We start from the raw sequence: 23,771 nt of genomic DNA on the forward strand, positions 1-23,771 counted from the left end.
GATGAAAATTTAACTTGCATAACATTACCTCAGGCCCTTAGGATGAGCTCAGGCATGTAGCATATGTTCCTCTGTCATCCTAAACTGCTGCAGGCTGAACATTGTTGGATTTCATGCAAGGTGCATTGCATGGAGGTTATAAGTGAAAAGCTCATGTGGACATCCTAAGAAATGCTGGGATCAGTGGGAAACAGTGTCTTGTTTAGGACAGCAAAGCTACAACGTGCCTCGACAAAGCTCAGGGCGTGCAGGCTTTGTTCATTCTCTGTCTGGAACAGATCTGTTAGATTTTAATGTTTAGCATGACTTACAAATCTCTCTGCCTTGGCCTCAGTATTGGAAAAATTCTAATTAATTGATCTCGTCATGTACATGGGACTGGTGCTTCCTATTCTCAGAAGGATGAGGAGTCTTTGAAACTTTATTCCTTAGGGGAGGCTGACAATTAGCATTTTCCTAGAAATTTTCATCCTTTTATATCATTTGTTGTGGGAACCTAGAATTCAGAGAATATTTCTCTGCCTGTTTTGGAAGGTTTTACCCCCCTGGACAGTACTAGTTTTGACCTTTGTCCATGGGAAAATTTTCCCAGCCTCTGGGAAGAATTAGAATCTACGATGGTGTGAATTAGGTGATAGAATACCATGTGAGATTATCACAGGGTGAAAAATTTAGAGGTTTTAGGTCTATTTGAATAGTAAATAGATAGAAGTAGAAAACCTCAAAATGGAGGATAAGTTGTAGTTAAAAGCTTCTTTCTCCTTCTTCACTAACTCCATATTTTGCAGCAATAGTGGTTTGGGATGATTGGATACAGAATTCCGCAGTTCCTGTCTACGTGATTTAGGAACTTCTTGGACATGGGTAAAAAAGTGAAAATATCTTGTGTTTTAAGCTCTCATTGGGTAATTTACCTTTAAAAAGGCTGTGAAATCTTGATAAGTTGTCTTCTTGCTGCATTCTCTGCTCTGTGCTATATTTAAGCCATGCCAGTGGCTTGTACTCCTTAGATAAGAATTAATACACACCTAAGAGGAGACTGAGAAGCATGAAGTCCCATTTGCCTCCTTTTTTCTCCTGGCAAAACTCTACCTGTCTCCCCCATCAGGGAAGACAACAATTAATGACACGGACAGCTTTAATTTGTAAGTGCACAGCTACGATGAGAGCGCTCTCTTAGCATCTCTGTAGGTTTGCTCCCCTGAGAAAATGATGTCTGAACACTGCTACAAATGCAGATTATTTTACTGTATTTGATAGCCTAAACAAAGGATGTTCTCTGTCACAGTCCCAGCAGTGACCTTGCAGCCTCAATAGACCTGGCTGGAAAAGCTGTATCAAAATCCAAGCCCCACTGGTTTTTTTTCAGGTTTAAATTTTGAAGGAAAAAAACCTGTATTATGGTTTTAAGCTGGGTAGCAAATAGGACAGAAAAAGCTAATGGTCACAGGCTTCTGTGTGTCTGCAGAAAGACTCATGTTCTGAGGAAGCCTCATACCTGAGTGTTTTCCAGCTGTCTTTTTCCATGTGGTTTTCTGGACCTTCACTTTCAAAAGATGCAATGAACAGAGCTGGTAAAAAAAAATAAAAATAATCAGATACCTGAGCTCTTTACCCGAAAAAAAAAAAAATCTAATGGTTAAAATACAGGAGATATAACTTAGCAAAAATATAATGAAATTTTTCCTCATCAGAAGCCAATGCAACACTTAAGTGTTTTGCAACACTTACCAAATTACTAATAAAATATGATTTTGCATGTTAGTATTTTTCATCTGCGTATTTTGTCTGTATTTTAACATGTAGAAAGACTCACAATGTTCAATAAAGGATTTTACCTTCTTCACTATAAATAGGTGCTGTGAGTAGATAACTCTGGATTTTCTTGTCTTTTTCAAAAGGACACTCAACCTGCTTCCATGTCAGGAAATCATGAATCTGTCTTGAAATCTCCCAGAACTTCTGCATGAAGTAATTAAAAGAATATTATTAAAAGAGCATTTGCTTTCTTTGAAATATTAGAGCCTCTCAGTCTTATTCTTTTTATGCTGCTTCTTACCGTCCCTTACTCAGACTTACATGGAATTGTCACAGCACCAAGCCTGACAGAATTCAAGAAGCATTTGGACAATGCTTTCAGGCACATGATGTGACTCTTGAGGGTGGTGCTGTGCAGCCTGTGGGTCCCTTCCAACTCAGCATATTCTGTGTGTGATTCCTTGTTATTCTTTCTTCTTCTGCCTCCCTTCATCTCCCCCTCTTGCTGCTAATTCCTCATCTGTTATCAGCTAACCATCTGATCTTCTGCCTCCAATTTTTTTCACCAACCTTTTCTTCATATATAATGGTGCCTATTTTCTGCATTGAGTGTCTACACTAGCCTGTGAACGGAGCTGGACAGTAAATAGTTTTTATTTGCTTTACTTTTTACATTTCCATACTTCTATTTAAATGAAATGTGACATACCTGATTTTCTCATAAAGCACTCTCCGAATTTAGGAAATCAAAATAATATATAGAACATTTAGGTACTCTTTCTTTCCTAGGATTTTAAGAAATGTACAATTAATTGGGGTTTGTCCTGTATGTTCTGTGTGACCCCTCCACCTACACAGCTTCAATGTTGACAAAATTTTGTCAAGAAGCACTTTTGATAGGCTGTGGTCTTTTGGACGTGCCTGTTTATTAACTGGGGAGAGAGAACCCAGCAGCTGTAGAACCTTCCTTGCAGACCTGATAAATAACACTTGCTGGCTGTGTGTAGTGTTTACAGCTAGCTAAACTGCAATCAGCTATGGATGATGACTCAGGCTGAAGTTACCTTTTAAATTTGATCAGATATGATGGCTTGCTGCCACAGAAAAGCAACTGCTGGCTTTCCTAGAAATTTGATTTAAATCAGCTCCCCTAGACAATGATACCACCTTGTCTGGATCCCATGGGCACTGAAGGAATGGGTAATACAACGACCCAGAAGTCCGAAGCTGGGAAATGCTCACAGTACTCCAGGTTTACGTGGCAGTGCAGTTTCTGTCGGAGCAGAGTCCTACCTTGAAGTTGATCTGCCCGTTGGGCAGGCGGTTGGTGTGTATCTTGTGCAGGAAGTAGATGTCTTTGATGAAGAGGTTGAACACCGGGATGACGATTTTCTCGCGGCTGCTGTTGGCGGTCTGGGAGCGCTGCGCCGCTCCTTGCAGGGCTGTGCGGTAGTTGCAGAAGTTGCTGGATGGGTCCATGTGGTGCTGTTTTTATAGAGGGGGTGGAAAAGGCAGTCAGGTAATGCATGTTTCCTAAAAATAAAAAGCTTTGCTCTAACCATCAGAGTTCATTCTCCGTAACTTCATTTGGCCCCTCTTAAACTCTCACGACAGAGTACCTTTATATTAATCAGGTCTGGGTGCAAGTTCTTCTAACTTCTACCTTCATTGGAAGGAGGGTTCTGTACTGACTTTGCATCTATTCCACTAACAAAGCAGACTGAAAGGAAATCATAAATGGCTCTCGGGGATAAACCAAGATTCTCCTTGCTGTCACCTCTCTTTCTGACGATGGTTCCAATTAGGTTTGGTTTGCATGCAGGTCTCCACTAGGTGGAGTCCTCTAATTAGTTTTAACGGCAGAATTCACTGGAGTGGAAACTCTGATGTGAAATGGGCAAAAATATGCTAGGAAGAAATAATCTAGAGAGTTTGAAATGGAGGAAACGGTCTCATAATGTTTATGTGCTGGTAACCACTGACAGAGGTGTCTCTCTGATCTCTGACAGAGTAGCAGAGGTTTGGATGAAACTATTTGATTTCTATATAAAGTCAAAACTATACATACCTCTAAAACATCAAATTTGGCTGTTTTGACCTTGGACCAGGTTTTCTTTAACCGTGCCACAGGGCTCAAGTTCATGCCAGCTGAATGCAAAGAGAGAGGAGACAAAGAAACAACTGAGTTGAAAAAAATGCAGGGCTAATATAACTGGGCTTATGTATCAGCACATATATCATAAGATTCTGGAAGGTGTTTCAGCTTGACAATCAGAAGCTGTAGCTAAAGCTCACCTACCCACACGTTAATCTGTCACTGGCAGATACTGTCCCTGTGGAAGTGTGCATGCTAATGTGGTTGGCCAATTTAGGGCAAGTATGAGCACAGTCTCACCAGTCAGGTTGTAAAATGGAGCGCCCTTTGCCATCTGTGTTAAGGGTACTCACAGATAATAGCCATCATCGAGTTGAAGTTTCCAATGTTGAAGCATTCTCTTGCCACATCAATGAAAAATTCCACCATTCTTGTACGCTGCTTTTTCTTTACAACCTGGAAAAAAACCACCGAGGTCTGTTAAGAGAGAAGGGATGGTCTGAATTTTGGATAGGCTGTCCAGCCAAAGGCACTTTTTCCAGCTAAATCTTAATATAGGCCTCAGGATAGTTTGTTAAGATTAATTTTTAATAAAACAGCAGAAATATTTGGGGTGACTACCAATTATTTGTGTAGCTGTGGGGGAGTGCAGACTTTTGTTTACACAGGGAAGTCCTCCGTGTCTTAGGCAGTTTTGCATAAACACGCTGGACACTTTCAGCAATTTCCTGTTACTGGAAAAGGAAGATAACGTGACACTGCTATCAGAAAGAATGTATGTAAAGCATTTAAACCTCTCAAGAAGGGGGGGAAAGCACTGGACAGACTTAAGATCAGGGACATGGAACTTAAATATGAGAGAAAACAATTGCCCCATCCTGCTGTTCTCATTCTGCCGCCTGTACTTCCAAAGGACCTGTTGAGAGCAGGTAGTGATGATGAGCAAATATACAAATTCCCACTCATGCAAACATGCACAGGATCAAGCAACTGATGCTGAACATCTGATTTGCAAGTTCTTTTATAAATGGCAAAGCAAAATTAATTATTGCCTGGACTGCATTCATTCATGAAAGTATTTATTTTCCCTGTTTAAACCTAAAAGTTCTGTCTGGCTTATATAAAAGTGGCTCCTAAGCAGTGACTGCAAACTCTCTGACCTAAGTACTTTAGTTTCTGTCATATCAAAAGAAAATGATTCAGCAGTTGAAGGCCTGGCTTAGCCCTCAGTGTGCTAAAACCTTTCTTTGATGGTTTACTAAATGTATGAGCCCTACCAGCCAGCTCTGGAAGTGTCTTGGTGTGCCTTTGCAATACATTTCTGAGAGCAGGAAATCTGAAGAGTTTAGGATCAGTACACTGGACTTCATGAAAATGCAGCAGGCGTTGGGATTTCCACAGAAGGGCTACTGACCAAGCAGGAATAGTGAAAATCCCATTTGATAGAACTGGAATTAATAGAAATCTAAAAAGAATAATCTAATAAGAAGCTAAAAAGAGAACACACATGAAGAAAAAAAAAAGGTTTCTGGGGCAATACACCTTCCATTTCTTTGCTTATTATATGACAGAAGTTACCTTAACCTCTAATAAGGTTATTTTCCCTCTTTTTTTTTTAACCTTTAAAGTAGTCCACTTTCTTTCCAGACTTTAAAAAAAGCTTATTCTTGATTTTTCTGCAGTGAATATTGTATGAACAGAATGAATGAATATAAATTTAAAATAAATATATGACAGTGCTAATGTTATCTAAATGCAGTGGAAGGACAGCTGTTTTTTGGTAAATCTGCATTTAAAGATAAGTATTTTTAAAGAATCTTCTGATGCATTTAAAAAAAGATAAATCCAGAAGAGCTCCTAACTCAGTCCACACAAGTTCCATTTCACTGCATGACTAATGCAGCTGCACAAAATTAGAGAACATAGCCTTGAACTCTTAATCATATGAGCATGCAAATAACTTAATGCTTGAATAATGCTATTATGTTTAATTGCACTGCTAATGTTTAAATCTCATTTAGACCACTGCCTGCCTCTTGTCCTTAAGGCTAGGATCCCTTTGCTATCTTGTTTTCTATGAATACCTACCCGACAAATCTCTGTAGCCACCAGCATGCTGAGACAATTGAACCAATTGTCATAGGCCTCCAAATTATAGGTTTTGGTCACATCACTTCGGCACTGTAAGAGAACAGGTCGCTCGTTAAACCTCCCCTGTGTCATGATAAAGTCAAAGTTTACCAAAGGATGAGCTTCCTCTTCATATTTTGATAAAATCCTCTTGCACATTTTTTAAGGCATGAGCTTAAAGAAGCTTAGAAAATGTCAGTCTTTCTTGCACTTTCTTGTACTCAAAATGATGGAGTACTATCTTCTACTCTGGTTCATTTTTGTTTCTTTTTCCCTCTGTACACCTTTTTGTACCTTGTGATTATCCAGGGAGTCCATGTGGCTGACAATTTGCATCAGATCCTCTGGGTAAATGTTGCTCACCCTTTCCTGTGTTTGGAGAGAGGAGAGATTGTCATTGTACAGACAAACAGAGAGTTCAGTGAAAAAAATCAAGGTTAAGAGAACTTTTTGGTAACTTTATCTTCCTACAGTGTAGGTGTGTGAGGTGCTTTTATCAGTGTACCTAATTGCTCTTGTTCATTACTTGACTTGGTATTTTGCTATTAATACACTGGAGGCTCTCAGTGAAGCCATAGCAAAATTCATATTGATGAATATATTAATATTTAGTAAATGGAAAACAGAATACTGCCCCCCAATCAGTGTCTCACCAGTTCGATGTAGGTCAGCTGCTGTGCCAGGATCAGAGGGTCACAGCACACACTCAGGATGTCCTTTTGAGTTGACTGGGGCTTGGTTTTGAGGATGGTGCCCTTGTCAGTAACGGGCTGCCGGAATTTCTCTCTGATTTCCTGGTATTGGCTCCGTGCAGAGAGGGCCATCAGGAGATTCTGTGTCATCTGGCTAATGATCTTTTTCACTGTTCCATTTTCCTAAGCAAAAGGGAGAAACAACAACTGCTGAAAACCTTTAGCTATTGCAGACATGGATCACCAGAGAATTTCTGCCTCGGAAAAATAAATGCCTATTATCCATTTTCTTTCATCTTTTCTGAGCTGATCATTCTGTGACAAATGACCTTGTCCTAAATTCCCACACAACTCCATAATGACATGGTTATGCCTGCTTGGCTGGCTGCTCTGCTCCTTTGGGTAGTGCCCCATTTCAAGGGCATCCATGTGAGCAGCTGCAGCGGGCACCTGAAAGGTGCTGGAGTTCCTTGCACAAGGCTTCCTGGAACCTCTGTGTACCAAGTGCCAAAAAGCTCTCATTCTGATCAGACCCACTGATGAATCCAGTCTGTCTAGCCCAAGCGGAATCCAGGGAATTCACATGATATCCAGGAATATAGCCCTAAAATATCCTGACTTAGCTTTGAATAGCTACAGCATCCAAATATTTATATAAGAGCACAATATATATCATGTTCTTGGACAACTAAAATGCCTTTCCTGTTTATCATGTGCAGATTTGAAACATAAGATTTGTAAGGATTCATTGAAAGGTAAAGCCGCAGGAACATAATCCATCTGCTCAGTGTGTTGACAACTAAGGGGATTTTTTTTTTCTGCCATTGTGTCCTATAGCCATTTCTCTGAGATCAACTCCAGAGAGCTAACTTGATCACTTTCCTAGTCCTCCATTCTGTCTGCTACTGCTTTAAGTGACCTAGGTTTCTTCTGCTGTTGGGAAAATTAATTCACCCAGATAGTCCTTCTTTTCCTCACAGAATCATTCTCTTGCTTTCATGCAAATTACTTTTCTTGAAGTTAACCACAAGGTTGACTTCTGCCAGTCAATGGGACATGCTAGAAAGAACTGCAATGAATCTGTGACCATTCAAAGGAGCCACTAATGTGCAGCGATGACTGAAATTATGTAGCAGATGTGAGAGATGATGACTACCAAATACTTGTATATTGCGTGCTATAATTAAGCAATAATGGTGTCAGAATGGGGCTTTACAAGGCAATAATCTGACTCCCAAGTGAAATCAAATGAAAAGCTGAAGGCAGTGTAGCTCATCTTGAGGCTGGATTACTGCTGAACAGCAGCTGTCTGGAGTAATTTCTGATACTGTGCTACAAGTGTTCAGAAATGCCAAGGGAGCCTGGTGGAGGCAACTGAAACAAAGCAGAATTCCGCTCTCTGGTGTGCTGAGCTTCCCACTGTGAGTGGTTTGTCTTCAGCTGCTGTGCCTGGCTTGCCCCCGTGTCTGGGAGGAAGCAGACTTGCTGATATGGATTGTAGAAAATGACACTTGAAGATAGGTGAGAGCATTGCAGACATTATGCAAAAGTGAACAAAGAAACTCAGACATGAAAAGCCATGGCTTACTTCAGCTATTATGAATTTATAGCATCTTAATGCTTAGACAAATGTCCTTAAGAGTTTTAACAGTTTCCTTTAATTACTAGTTTTACCCTAATTTTCCCTACCACTTTGGAAGATAAGCCAGTGACTGTACAATGATTTGTACTTGTTTGAGTTCATTTTTACCAACTTTGGGGTGCAATCCTGGCTGTAGCTTTAGCTATTTGGTACGCTGACTGATATCACTAGGACAACACCTGACTGCTTTGTGTGTGTTCTCAGTTGATTTTCTGCCTTATGTAAGAAGAACAGTATCCTTAAGGGGATTTGAAAAAGCTTTAAAATACAAAATAAACCCCCAGCCTTTACCATAATTCCACACTGAGGCATAGTATGGAGGGTAATTTGATGTGGTAACAAAAACTTAGTGTGAGAGCTGCTTGTTGTCAGCTTCAAATTAGTATTTCCTAAGGGTCACAGGGGGCACAGCTCTACAATGATGGAACTTGGCTGGTAGCCTTGTTAAGGGGGTAAATATGGTGGTGCTGTAATTAATGGATGTCATCACATGCCTCGGACACCACAGCACTGAGCCATGCCATGAATACAGGTTTTTCTCAAATGACAATTATTCATACATAAGAGTGGGAAGGGAGGGGAAGAGAAAGAAAGAAAGGGCACAACTTCTTTCTAGTTCAAAGTGACAGACAAATTCAATATTAAGATAGAGACTCTAAATAAAGCCTCTGCCAAGTCCCCTTTCACAGTACTACCTCTGCCCACATGCACCCCTCTGCCCTTGTCTGCAAAGAGAAGAGAAGGCATGTTATAGTCCCATTTCCTCTTCCCTCCTGCTGAGGCACTGCCATTCTCATACAGCACCCAGGCAAACATCTTTGCTGATGCAACAAAACCAACGTGCTTCCTTCTGACTGCTTGGCAACACCTCACTCTATTGTCCTACCCCTGATTCATGCCGTGCTGTCAGACCTGTTGTTCTTCATTTTCTCTGTACTTGAATCAACAAAAACACCTACTACCACTGTCTTCCCAGTTCCTCCTAATGGTTCTATTGGTTGTTAACAGTGACTTTCCCAATGAACAAAACGTGTAGGCTTTGTGAGTGTTCTAAAAAAGCCAAAATAAACAAAAAACCCCAACAACCCCCCTCCCCTGGCCCCCTTGCTCCCCCCTCCGCCAAAAACCAACAGCCCTTGGTTTTATTCCAATTTGCTTTATCTGTTTGCTTTAGAAGGTTTTTTCAAGGCCTAGTTTTCTTCACAGGCTAGAAACTCAGAGCTGTTAAGACTGGTGATGGACTAGCTAGCAGAGCTCAAAGGTAAACTTTGTAGCAATACTGTGGCTGTCACCTGAAACATTGCAATAAACCAGCTGCTTATTATTGTTAGAAGCTGGGAATGAGCTACTAAGTAATAAACATCTTCACCTCGGCCAAGGGTACATTTGATACAACTAGTTGGTGTGTCTTGCAGAACTTGGACCTACAGAGTAGTAACAATGCACAAAGGATGGCGTGTAATTCATTACTAAATCCTCTTGAGCCATTATAGTTACTGCTCTTTCTCCTTCCACACCAGTCATTTTTCACATTGTCATGACTATTTTCTCTCTTCTTCTTACGTGTGGTGATTAGACATAGACAGTTTCTGCTAATGGACCATTAAGTCCATCAGGCAGCCCATGTCCTGTGGTTACCCTGACAGCTTAGCAACTGCTGCTGCAGTTCATTTAGAAAATACTGCCTGCAGGATTGTACAGAACATGGCACAGTTCATGTAACAGCTGTCAAATACTGCTTGAGCACTTAACTTTTTTTTCCTCCTCCCACCCCTACCTCATCACATTGTGTGATCCTGTGAGCAATCTCCTTCAACTCTTTCATGGATTTTTCATCTTGGAAATCATAGGGGAAAGTTTCAGTCCATTCCTTCAGGAGCTGAATGATTTTGGCAGCGAAGGATTTTAGTTTTGCCTAGGAAAGAAACAATGAGTTGATTACTGACCATAGACCTGTCTAACTACAAATTAAATTAACTGATAAAGGTTCACAGAAATCTAGAAACACCCTTGAAAATACTTTGCATTAATAGTAGGTGAGGGGAACCAAAAAAAAGAACATATTTCACTGTGCACTAGATTCCTAAATAGTATCATTTAGCCTCCTTTCATGATAGCTTGGTAATGTCTCTTACCAAACACTTTGAAGATATTTTCAAGGTTAGCTGTATAAAACCACAAAGGTGACAGAACAGTTCAGGTGACTTATTTAACTGAAATCCATGGGATTTAAGCTGATTTACGCCATCTGAGGCAGCAGTACTGTAGTGTTTGAATTCAAACCACAGCACTCTACCAACTGTCTTCCATGAAAAATGTTCACAAAGATATTTCTGTTCCATAGAATTTATCAGACCATCCAGACTGAGCTGTATATTAAATAAATGAATGACAGGAAAGATGTATGTGTTCTCTCCACGATGTCTAAATCAAAACAGACTTTGAAAATAAAAGGTATTGGCTCAGAAAGCTATCATCCACAGAAAGGAGTAGGAAGAGTAGTTTTCTAAATTTTTTTTTTTTGTTACCTGTGACTCATCTAAGGCTTTTCATCAGTTAGACCTGAACTGGATGCCAATTACTCCCCCCTCCATTGTATCAATGGACAGCAGCACCAGTACATCCAAGGGAGCACTCTTATAAAATTGGGAGAGTGAGTGCTAAGTACACTTTTCAAGAACAAGAAGAATCAAACCTTAATTCAGGTTTTATTTATCCTCCTACCCAACTTGTGATGCACTGAGGAAAAAGAGGAAGCTTTGCTTTGTGTTCCCTCCCCACTTGTGTAAGTGCAGACGTCCCCCCAGGCACAGCACAGCTTTTCCCTCACTGCACTGCCCAGCAGCCTCTTTGGGGGGCAGGAGGGGACTGAACATGTGAGTGTCACCACAGGAAACTGCTGTAAGACAAATAGAGAATGTCTTCAAATGCTGGTAGCAACTCCTGCCAAAGCATCATCTCATGATGGTATGTCCCAGTTTATTTAATCAAAACCAAAGGTCAGTGTGACAAAGCTGGTTTTGCTTTGTTTTTTAAAGTATATCTCATCATTATATAGTCAATGAGGATATTAATAATCATTGATAAGAACTTTGAAGTTAAACCATGCACCCTTGAATCCTCCATATCTGAGAATAAGCCAGTCCCTCCTTGTAAGTCTAGAGGGAATTTTCTTGGGCTGTTTTTGGTTTAAGACCTGCAAACTGCTAGCATGCATTTCCTACCTGTTTTTATTGACAGCATTTAATCGATGCTGCTAATGAGAGAAACACAGAATAGCTGGATAGGGAGGCCAAAAAGAAAACATCACCATTCTTTTTGCCAGCAGTGGGCACTCCTGCAAAGCAGGGTCTCAGTGCCCCTCATGTGCAGCTTCAAGCTATTTCTCAAGTGTGGGACAGAGCTCCAGATTATTGCTGCCTGTCCTCCAAACTCCCACTGTCATCTGCCTTGGGGAAAAGACAATTTATACTTATTTCCTAGGAAATGCATGGAGGCTGAATAATCTGTAGGTGGTGATGGACAATTAATCAGCCAGGGAGTGCACTTCCACTCAATTAAAGTTAACAGGTATGTGCCTACTCCACTTTTGTTTACCAAAAGCTGCTACAGAACTGTTTTTCAGTATTAATCATCCTGACTATCCTTGCTTTTTAATTTTTGGAACTGCAAAAGGAGTGGTGAGAGCAGAAAGGTTTCAAAATCTCACCTCAGGCCATGGCAAACATCTCCATATGAACACTCGGTTCATAAAGAATTTATGGGTTGTCTAGACTGACCCCAGCAGCAGAAGAGACTAAATCAGTCATAGCTGATGCTTTTTTAGTGCTGCTGTGTGTAAGATTGCTCCTTAAAGACCAGGAGCCCACTGAAGAGGTAGCATTAGCTGTCATGATTTGAAGTAGGTGCAGTGTAACACCAGGCTATATTTCATCAGTTTTTTTAGGCACTGATATAGAAGGAAAAGGTTTGAAGGAGAAAAGTGAAGCTTTGTGCTTGTAGTACTCAGCCAAATTACCCCAGATTATACTCCATGCACAGGTTAAAACACAGTGATTTATGAACACTGATTTCCCATCTCTTGTATCTACTTTTGAGTTGTTATGGTCTGCCTTCTTAGTATGGAAAGTTAGGAATGTTGCAAGACAAACTGCAAACTGTATCACTCTTCAGGTTTAAAAAAGCTTAATGTTTCATCAGATGCTTTTTACCACTCATGAAAATAAGGTGTACACTTTCTGAGAACAATGCTAAAAGACCTCAGCGTAGCAGAACATGGGATTTCTGTTTCATGTGCACTCTGATGAAGCCCAAAGCAGCGTGACAGGCTTGGTGCATGTGGTAACCCAGATGGAAACCTCACAGATCTGTGGGTAGCAGCACAGTTTCCTTTCTGTCATGGTTGCAATAAACCTACCAACTTACTTTTCTCTAGTCCTACTCCAGACACGAGCCTCCCCTTGTGAGGCTTGACAGAATTCTCTGGAGTCCATGGGAATACTTCTCCCACAAATATTTCTTTGAGAAGAAAAATAATTCTATTAAGTACTGTGGATTGACCTTGTTCTGCATGAGACAAGACAGGACTGAAAAACAACTTTTCATTAGAAAGGAGGGCAATAGCAGTACTGAGCTTGTAGGAAAGATTTAATGGCAATGAACTGGTTATGAGTATTTTTTTATTCTTTGGTTTTAAAAAGGAGAACTTACTGGCATCAAAACCCAGGGGATATAGTAATTTTTGAAGGGACTTACATATTCAAAGACTGGTAAAACAGACTTAATAGAAACTAACGTCTACATTCTCCTGTTATTTCTTCTTTAACTTTAGATATATAAAATACTCTCTAGCTGCAGAAAAAATGTACCATAGTGGTAAAAACAAGGGGTTTTTTCCATTCAATAATACTATACAAGTGATTTTTCCCTGATAATCTCATTTGAGACTTTCCAATCTCTGATGCACTTATGGAGAGTTAAGTTTTCTCCTTTATGGTCAGTCTTAACTACTGACTTGTATGTTATAATTGATGTCTTAAACTGTGAAATTCTTGCTTTTTATGAGTAGTTAAAAGGACTCTAAGCAGCCTCCAAGACACCTCACAGTGTTTTTCTTTTCAATACATTTTTCTCTGGGTTGTATTTCTGTAGAACTCTTTGGCTAGCCAGTAGTGTCAAAACCAACAGAATGATAAGTATTGTGGTGTGTAACTTCAAAACCTGGTTTCTTGCTGCTTCCTCAGCTCACATGCTATCCAGGGCACCAAGCTGTCCAGCTTGTCTTAAGAGATTTGCATAAGCAAACTCTATCAGAAATGATCAGAGATGCTTTAACTGCTTTTGTCAGCTATTTCCTGCTATGCAGCCACTTAATTAGAAGGTGCTGGTAGCTGATGATACCTTCATGGATTATGACTGAATACTTAAGAGTATCTTGAGTCAAGAGTTTTTATCCTGCATGTGAAATGAGATTTTATTTGTTGCCATGTAGAAAAACAAATGTTTGCAAATGCTAGTGGCCAAATTGTTCTGTGAAACAGGTGCTTGCAGCAGAGGGCAGTAAAGTAGCATTTTGAGAGGAATGTTAGAAGTTTAGGTAGTGTTTTCCAAGAAGTTTGTGTTTAGAAGGCAGGAAAAAATTACAGTTTATATTAAGGAGGTAGGAATGGATCAAGGGCATAGTAGAAAGAGCATGTAAATTAAAGCCACATCCCAAAAGTGTTTTATTGTCACCCTGCTGTTTGCTGGTTTTCCTGCAGGCCCATTTCCAAGCTGCCAGCAGGTGAAAGAATGTGGGTGTTTGGAATATGAGCTGCTCTGTTGGACATCCTGTTGTTAGGATATAATGCCATTTAATTTCTACTAGGAAGCCATGACTTTTTAACACATCTGCTGAGAAGCCACACTAATACTACTTTACAATTAGTATTGTATCTCTAAATACCCAGCTGATTTAGTCCCCAGAGACTGCTTTCATTTGAAAATCTCTGAAGTGCATTGTTATTCACGAAAGTTTCATCTTCTATCCCATTCATTTTAAATCCAAGTACTTCACAGATGTATTTGGACACTTTCTGCTCACAGCAGTCTTTCCCTGCGTACAGCTCAGATTGACTCATTCCATATTTCAGATGGTCCTGGCATCTTTTAGATGTTCCCATCTCTGTTGTTTAGTTACGTGGTGCTGAGGAACCATTACAACTAACAGAGCAGAGTGTGCTCAGTCACAAATTAAGTTTGGCAGTGGTGCTGGGGACAATTATCACCTCTGAGTACAGGACTGCATGCAGTGGTTCTGGCACCTTCTTTCCCCGGCCCTTGGCTTCCCCAGCCACCTACAGGATGAGCTATGCAGACATTTGGAGAGCAGATCAGGGGACTGACCTGGATGAAATTTTGCACCATGGTTAGTTTGTCCTGTGGAGCAATTTTGTGATGTTAATAAGAGGCTGCACATCAGGAATAGTATGGGAGAAAAAGCCTTAGGTCAGTATTGCTGTCAAAAATTCTTTATTGACCAACAAGGGCTGCCTTTTGTGCTCCTCACTCAGAGTACAGACACACCAGGGAGAAAACAAAATGGGACTATTAATGTGCTGAAGATTAGGCATGTGAGCATGTAATTTCTTGTCAGAGAAGAAAGATTCCAAATCATGCCCATGATTTAAACAATTTAGGTCTTTAAATACTTGTTGGTACCATCCTGTTTCTGTCACTCTTATTTGATTCCCAGCTTGGACTTTCCTGGAACTTCAATTTCAGTCCAAAGTCTTTTAATACACACTTTGCAAATGGTGACACTTAGATGGATGTAAGTTTGGTTTAACTGATTGTAGTAAACCATGTCAGTGTAGGCTACCTTTTTAAATAAGTGCATCTCTTTAATTTTTGTGAGAGGTAACTTTCGGATTTACTGTTATACTGACCCCAACAATAACCTAACAGCAGAGGTTATTGCTAACTCTAATAGGATGGTGAGGCTGACTGGAGAAAGGGTTCTTCTAGAATCTGATTTTCCTTACTTGGTCAAAGCTCAAAAGTGCAAACCAGCTTGCTGGGCAGGTTTCATGGCAGATATTGCTCTGGTGCACAGCACTGACCTGCAGCTGACTGGTAAGGCAGGGCATAACCTCTAGCAAATGTGGCCAGCAAATTAAGTGAAGGTACTTCAAGGAAAAAGACCCAAATACAAGTGCATCCAGCAGCAAATGCCAATTACAATTTCATATTATTCTTTATCAGTCTATTTAGCTTTACAATGAGGAGAGAGTGGAAAATAAGTGACAGCAGCCCAGCTAACTGAGGGATGTAATGGTCCATTTACCTTTTCTGCCTCAGTCCCCGTTTCCAGCTGCTGCTTCTGTTTAATGCAGATCTGCCCCACTTTAGCCAGGAGCTCGTGTGGGTGAATGAAGACTCGTGAGCTCAACAGGAAAGTGAAGATGTAAGTTCTCTGTGGAAGGAGAAAAGAAACAATGCAAAAATAACAAAGCAAGTTGAAAAACTTTAGCAAAACTAATCTGTCTTCCTTGGAAAAACTAATCTGTAACCTATGAATGTAAGTTTCCTCCATTTAAAATTTCTGTAATTTTTCCTGTCTCCAGATGAATGTTGGTCTTTTCTAGCTCTGTTAAAAGGAAATGCTATAGGCTTTAAGGCTGTTAACTGTGGGGTTTTCCAATTATCAAATGATTTCCTTTTAAAATGCCAGACTCAGTGTGCCTAATTAGTCATCACTTACCAAAAGCACAAATGAAATATGTCTAATGTAGGATGTTATGACTTTTAAACACCACTATTTAATGCTGCTTTGTTTCTTTAAGAGTGATTGTTTTTCACTGAGCTGCAGGAAACTGCTTCATATGTATTCCAAACCACAGCTGTAATGTCTTAATGTATGGGGATTTTTATTCCTTTCTCCCCACAATCACTGACAAAAGTTTTCACTTAGATTGGGGGCCTATGACAATAATGTAGTTTTAAGTTTGACTTTAGTTTTTTGGGGCTTGTTTCAGAGTCTTTTGAATATGAACACTGCTAATAAATACCAACAATGATGATGTCTCATTAGAAATAACCTCTCCATTTGAGATTTAAAAGCTGTGATGCATTGTATGGTACTCTGGACATGTATCCATTGTATCATATTCTGGATAGTTTAATTGAAGTGAGGATGCTTTTGTGTCCTAGTCTGGGTTCAGTGTTTGAATCTGGGCTTCTGTATTGGACTGTAATTGCCTGACTAATGACAGTAGCATCTCATAAGTACTTCCCTTTTTCCCTTAGGCTTTCTGACAAAATGTGGAGTTGGGAAATTATAGTGGATCTCCTTGACCAAGTACTTCAATTAACCTTTTTTATGTTTGAAATGTGCACTGTTACTTTGACCATGTTTTAGTAATGTGACTTTGCAGGACACAGACAAGTGCATTTAAATAGTCAGCGTGAGCTTGTACCACCTTGGACTGGGCAAGTGAACTGAGACAGCTAAAATCTTAGGACCAGTTGTCTAACATACAGTATCTCTACTATCAGCTACCAAATTCTGTTCCTTGCAGTCTCTAAAACACACTTGTAGTTAAACAAGAATGGTATCTTTATGACTCCAAAGAGGTTATGGTGTTTCTCTCTCTAATCACAATAAAATGTGCTATTAATGAAAAATGTTTTCACATCTCTAGTACTCAGTGTGCCCTGTAATACAAATTTAGCACTAACTACCAAATATCACGGCAAAAGGATCTTTTTTTTTTTTTAAACAAACAAAAAAAAAAACCCTAAAAGTCACAGTGTTCTGGGACTGAGTGAAAAATATAATAGATTAAACACATATCTAGACATACCACTCTGTCCTGAGCTTCTGGAGGAAGCTGACAAAAGAACAGAGTGGAGTGTGATACAGCAGAGGCATTTAAAATGCTCATTCTGATTTGAGGATCTTATTAGTGCTGGGGTTCATGTATTAAATTAGGAATAGCATTAATTCTGTACAACCAAAACCAGGGTTTATCCATAGTCTTTGCCTTGTTGTTTATGAATGGAGGAAGAGAGGAGGAGAAGGGCTAACTGGATGGACAGTTTAGGTCAGGTTCCTGAGTGCTTCCACTGATGCCTCCAGAAGATGGACTGTGGGGCCATCTAACAATAGAGCTCTTGGTGACTGAGCAGGTGGGCAGGGCAGTGACAGGACACTGAGAGCAAGGCCTCCCCCCTCGATGGCATGGTGGCAAGCATGGCCCACAAGTGTATGTCTGGATATCTAAGAAATTAGGCTTCTGTTTGATATTTCATGTCTCTCCAGAATTTCAGAGTTTATAGTGACAAAAACATGAAAATCACCAGTTCTATCAAAATTTATGGGTAGTGTATGTGATGTGTAATGGGCACTAAAATCAGGCTGAAAAGCTAACCTAACTCACAAAAGGGGACTTGGTTGTGTTATGGGACAACATATCAAATCATCTACTCTTGTGCATAGGAAAATTATTCCTAAACTGATATGCTCCTACTCCGAATGCAAGCACCAGAAAGAATAGTGTTGGGTTGTGAGATTTGGGGTATGTGTTTGTGTGTTTAACTATGCCTAGTTATCCTCTGTTATATTTTGCAGCTATCTCATGTGTTCATTGCTATCGTCGTTGTCCCTGAACTTAAATCTGAGTCTGAACTATGTGGAACAGGAATTTAATGTTGGGTGTGTCAGCTGTCACTGGGTTGTGTGAAAACTTTTGCACTGAAGACTTGAAGCAGCCCTCACTTTTACTCTATTTTGCATTTGAGAGACGAGATGGGTGGGGGAGACAAAAAAAGGACTTGACACTTTGATCCCTTCCCCACATTCTTGCTTTGGGAGTTGAGAGGCCTGTCTGAAAGATGTCTGTATGTGTATGTACAGGGAACCACAACTTAAGCCACGCTGCCCTGGCAGTGACCTTTGCTCTGATAAGCAGGAACACATTCTTTCAAGCAAAGATGTAATTTTGCTTCTTGTAGTAATTTTAGCATTGGTATCCTTGGTGGAAGCTTGTGTGATGTGGCACAGGGTTTTTCCAGAGTGACTCTGAGAAAGGGCCACTCACACAGCAAGAAAAGTGTGACACAGAGAGATGACCTGTGCTTTTATTTGCTTTCCTTGATAATGTTTTACAGGATGTTCATAGAAGTTTTGAACTGGCAAGATGTAGGAAGATACAGGCCATGACAGTGTGTACTTTCCATTTCAGGCTTGCTGATGTGTCTCTGTAATCAGTAATAGCTGTACTGGGCCCATGCAATGTTTTTTCAGACAGCATTAGGCTTTTAGGTTCTTGAGAAACAAATTATTGTTCCTTCTGGAATCCATCTGCTGTATCTTTATTCAATTTTTTAAAGTCACTTCACTGGAACTAGGTTTGTTACTTTGGAAGCCAAAATTGTTCCAGTGTGGTCAATCAAGATATGCTGGTTTACACTATACTGGTATCAAATTGAGAGAGTTTTTTGATACTTTTATTACTGACACAGACAAGGACTACAACTAAGAACCAAATTAAAAATGACAGCAGTACTGACCCCCCCATTTCCTTACCTCTCTGCTAGTAGCCACTCCTTATCCAATAAAGAAATTTCAGACTGAACTAAGCCATGCATTTCAGCTTAGTGGCAGGTCTCAGTGGCTAGGAACACAATTCTTTGGGATAGTAAAGATACTAATGTCATATGCCTTATCTAGATCAAGGATTTATGTGATTTGCTGCATCTGCACTACTGTACACAGATAGGCTAAATGTTCTAACGGTGTAAAAACCTACAGTCTCTCAGGCAGTCCTCTGGCCATGAAGAGGATGGTTTGGAGAAGGAAATTTAGCTCTGAAGCTAGCTGGTTTGATAAAGAATGATTAAAAAATGCTTCCATAAGCTATAAGAGTGAAAGTTAAGCTCCATTTATCCTGAAAGTGACAGGTATTTGGGAGGACAGGCAAAAAAAAAAAAAAATTCCTTTCTGCACTTGGAAGAACGTAAGTAGACACAAAAGGGGCTTGTGCTTTGCAAGAGAATAAGAAGCCAGATTCCTTTAGTGCCTAAAGTTGTTGCTAAGAGATGAGCTGAATTATATTTAAAAAAAAAGACAGAGCATGAGTGCACAAGACTAAAGAAGGAATTGTTACTCTCTGACCCAAGAATGCACTGCTGACTTCTCGAGGAGGAGGGAAAAAGTAAAATTTATCTGTGTGCCCTCACTGCTCATTCTGAAACTTTGTGTTTGTGAAATATTTTCTTCAAATATTTTCTTGCTTGGGCACAAGGGTTGCAGACTGGTACATTCCATTCCTAACCTCCTGAACTCCTCTGTCTCATGAGTATACATTTCCTATGTGCTGAGCAAGTCCCTGCACACAAACAAGACTCAAAAGAGTGGAACACAAATGTAGGCGCTTATCTTTCCTGTCCTCCCTTGCCTGTGCTCTGCCAACATGGCAAATACATTTTTGTTTTGCTTCTGTAACCAGCACAGAAAGATACTCTGTGTTTACTCTCTCCCCCACTCCCTTTTCTTCAGTCCAGAAGGTTACTGTGATCATAAGCTCAATGTGCACACAGGCAGGAATGCCTTCTGAGCATTGTGCTCAGACAAATTAATCAGAAAACTTGGATGAGTACTGCCATTACAACTGTGTCACTCTGAAACTAAGGTAACCTCTGCTCTAATGTTACCAGTAGCTTCTCTTGGTGAGAATTAATTGGTGATACCTTGCTGCCTTTCTGTGTATGAGTAGCCAGAGACATGAGACTGAGAGGTTTTGATACTTCTCTCTTGAACATACAGAACTGGATACTCTTCTGACAGGATATCAGCCTAAATGGCTACCACTAACCCTCTGTGGCAACTCCCCTAAAACCACAAATGAGCATGAAATGAAGTATAAACATGTAACTGAAGTGAAATAGAAAACTTGGGTTTGTAGATGACTCAAATACAGCTCCTTCCTTAAGTTCAGAGCTTATTTATCTACTCATAATTAATCCTTTCAGCTAAATTGGGTGATCTGATTTAACTAAAGGGTATGTGTTATGCTGTAGAAGAGATGAATTTGGTTTAATGCTGTTGTCTCTTTCCCTGGAGCTCCCCTTGACTGCTTCTGTTGGATGTTCAGCTGAGAGCTGGCTGTCTATTTAAACTGCAGCTTGCAGGGTGGGGTCCATGCCTGCTTGGTTTGTAATTCGCTCTTGCATGGGATCTGAAGGGGATAGCACCATGGAAACTAGCAGCATTCCAAAATAAGTTGTAGACCCCTCAAGTAATACTCACTTTATGGAACCATTTTCAGAGTAGCTGTGTTATAAATAGATTTTATGTTACAAGGTACAATAAGGGATGTACATTAGCAGCTGCTTAAAGAACTTAGCTACAGTCCCGAAATCCACGTAACAAGTAACCATATTCCAGTAACACACAAAAGACAAGGAACTGACTCCTTGGATTAGCCTAAAGCTGTTCCACTGTTACACCACGCCAGCTCTCTACCCACTGCTTTCTTCTGTGCATCTGTTCTACACTCTGCACTTGGGGGTGTGGAACGGAGATTTAATGTCTACCAATGGTTACCCCTCCAAGTCTCATAAAGGATTTGGTACTGACAGCACAATTGTATGTTAGCCACACTTAAATATAAGGTTTAGGATTACTTTTGAACTGGAATAGTAAACTATGCTGGTTTTGCTTTTTTAATCCATAATCCAGCAATTCTGCTGCATATTACCACTGAACTCTCACATGGAGAGTCCCTTTTCTGTGGGTGACGACTGTGAGGATGTGTGGTGTTATATGTGGGAGCTTGGAGGGACTTTGTGATTTAAATGAGACCACAATAAAATGTTCTACACAAGTTAGAGAAACATACAAGACGGCCCACTACAACAAACATTGTTTGACATACAAGTTAATAGTGACTGCAGTTTCCTGCTCCCTTTTGTTTTTCAAAGTGCTGGGATACTTCTGTCATAGCTGCTCCTCCTTCAGAGCTGAAGTAGATTATATGTTATATAGCCTCTCTGATCTTTGGCTGCTTGTTTCAATAATATCTTTCATTAATGGGCATACAGAGTAATTTTAAGCGATAAAGTGATATCTTAGTAATATCCTAGGTTCAGATTCTTACTGCATACCCCAGAGTTATAAGTACTATTCACTTTGAGGACTGCAATGAGGATGCTCAAAATCATTTTCAGGCTCGAGAACATACATTATTACAGCACTGGCCCATTAAAATGTCTTGAGAAAGAGAGTATTTTAATTAGAATCTATTTTGGGTTGTGGTTTCTTTTTTTTTTTTTTTGTCCAATGACCTAACTATGATATGCATAGAAAATTACAGGAAAAAATACTAGAGCTGTTTTCAGGTCTGCTTCCCTAGGTAGGAGCTGGTTAGTAGTTAATCTTGGCTGCATTAGAGCTAAAGCAGCTTAGAATTATGAAAATTCTGTAGCTTATGCTGCTTTTAATTGGTTCTTAAGGCACCCATTTGAGTTTAAGATGGCTTTATCTTTCTAACAAGTGTTCTCATTTAAAAACAGAGAATATCCCTATTGAGCAACATCTTCAGTGAATGAATATTGCCAGTAAAATAAATGCATCTTTAGCCTACATCTTAATCTTGAATCAGAGGTAGAATTTCATGAGAAAGTACCAGTCCAGATACTAATGCAGTAAAACCATGGGCATTAAAAACCTTTCAGTGACTACTCACATCTGGGTAATAGTCCATGGTGGGCACCAGGCGCTCTATCAAGGCCTCCAGTGATCCAGAAACAAGGTTCCCATCCTGATAAACAGGGTCCACACATCTCTCTCCCATGTCTGGCTGCACTTGCCCACTACAACTGGAACCAAGCATGCTGGAAAATATTGGCGTCTGGGGCATAGTTTCCTGCAGAAGCGGCAAAGAAAGGGAGAGAGGGTTAAGCTTTCTTTCAGGATGTCTTATGTGTGGGTTTTACAGAGGCATACATTAAACACAATTACATATTTGACTGAAGGCAGCTTCAGCATTCAAGCTGAGTTCTGAATCCAAGCAGTCACACATCTGCAAGCTGGCTTTAGTGTTTGAAATGCACTTTAAACTATGTCTCTAAGGCTGTAGATGTACGAGCTGTAAGAATTTTCCTCACTGCACTTGATTTCTTCCTTCTCCACAGTTTTTCTTATCCTTTATGCATAAAACTAGATGGAGATGAAAATACAGAGTGCTTTCTGAATTTCCAAGATACTGAAGTGGTACCTTGCTGAACAAACAAACAAAGCCTTAATGTTCCCCTTTTTACTCATTTTGAAGTCACATCTTTGGCTAAAACACTTTACTCGTGATGATAAATCCCTCGCCACTTCTACAGCTAGATGTAATCCAGGTCTCAGCAGAAGTGCATCTTCTGCACATAGATATCACTGGAAACAGCGGGGGATATTCTGTCTGAACAGAACTGCCTTTTTTTTTTAACATGTATGTGAAACCAGGAACTGAGTGGAACTGTGACATGTACTGCAACATACAACTCCAATTTAAACAGTCTGTTTGGAGATCTTTGGTTAGGATACAAACCTTTTGTCGCAACACAAAAACCACACGAAGGTTTGGGGTTTGCACCTCCCTTCCCTTGGCCACAGCTGTATCACTGTACCACAGTCTTTGAGTAAACTGAAGGGGTTTTTTTGTTTGTTTTAAATTGGCTACAGCTTAAATCTATGCAGAAGGCTAAACAAAACATCCTGCTACTGTATGTAAAGGTTGAAAATGCTATTCAGCATCAAAACAGTTCCCCCTGGCTGCTGAAATAGTCAAGACTGTTTAGGAGATCAAGTGCAAAGAAGGCAGCGTTAACTCTTGAGCTGCTGTCTCGCTGTCTCTGAAAGAGACAAGATATTGACATAGATGAAAAGCACTTATGTAGATGAAAAGGATTAGGCCATTACCAGTACCTTTAACCTGACAGCTGTTTCTAACTGCGCTCATCTCTCACTCTTAAGTCTTCTTCTGAGCAATTTTTTAATGCAAGGCACATTTTTCCTCTCAAACTCCCTGAAGTCAGTCATTCATGTTTACAACTGGAATACAGAACATTTTTCTCTTCTTAAGCTCTGACAAATTCTAAGTGCATTGTGAGAAAAAAATACAGTATTAACAGAACTTGTTTATCAAAGTGACAGATTTACTTATGTGTGAAGCTGATAAGTAGAACTGTTTTATGGCTTTTACCAAAAGACCGTTGCGTACATACATACATGATAGAGCTAGAAGGGAAGTGTAATTCCCTGTAAGTTAAAAAATAGCAGCTGTTTAATAGCAACCAGGGGGATCACAATGAGGAGTGGAGTTCAGTTTCAGAAGTTCAGGACATAAGAGTCAAAAAAACCAGAAAATGCAGGACCTAATGTCATATCAAAAGAAATTAAAAATTACAGTTCTGCACAAAAGTGCAT

General features: G+C 40.0%; 1 protein-coding gene across 4 annotated transcripts in view; it reads right to left on the reverse strand.

Annotated features, from left to right (window-relative positions):
- The window catches only part of RASGEF1A (RasGEF domain family member 1A), a 156,507-nt gene that overhangs the window by 2,843 nt on the left and 129,893 nt on the right, over positions 1-23,771 (reverse strand). For all 4 annotated transcript variants that reach the window (XM_032116938.1, XM_032116934.1, XM_032116935.1 and 1 more), the window contains 11 exons: positions 22,045-22,224; positions 15,642-15,770; positions 10,095-10,232; positions 6,637-6,858; positions 6,278-6,352; positions 5,942-6,034; positions 4,207-4,309; positions 3,827-3,906; positions 3,052-3,243; positions 1,839-1,962; positions 1,499-1,571 (listed from right to left, as the gene is read on the reverse strand). In XM_032116938.1, the coding sequence (XP_031972829.1) occupies positions 1,499-1,571; positions 1,839-1,962; positions 3,052-3,243; positions 3,827-3,906; positions 4,207-4,309; positions 5,942-6,034; positions 6,278-6,352; positions 6,637-6,858; positions 10,095-10,232; positions 15,642-15,770; positions 22,045-22,218 (1,403 nt within the window). In that variant the 5' untranslated portion in view covers positions 22,219-22,224. The remainder of the gene's footprint in view (positions 1-1,498; positions 1,572-1,838; positions 1,963-3,051; positions 3,244-3,826; positions 3,907-4,206; positions 4,310-5,941; positions 6,035-6,277; positions 6,353-6,636; positions 6,859-10,094; positions 10,233-15,641; positions 15,771-22,044; positions 22,225-23,771) is intronic.

The sequence above is a fragment of the Corvus moneduloides genome, chromosome 8 (assembly GCF_009650955.1).
Source record: "Corvus moneduloides isolate bCorMon1 chromosome 8, bCorMon1.pri, whole genome shotgun sequence".
Taxonomy (NCBI): Eukaryota; Metazoa; Chordata; class Aves; order Passeriformes; family Corvidae; genus Corvus; species Corvus moneduloides.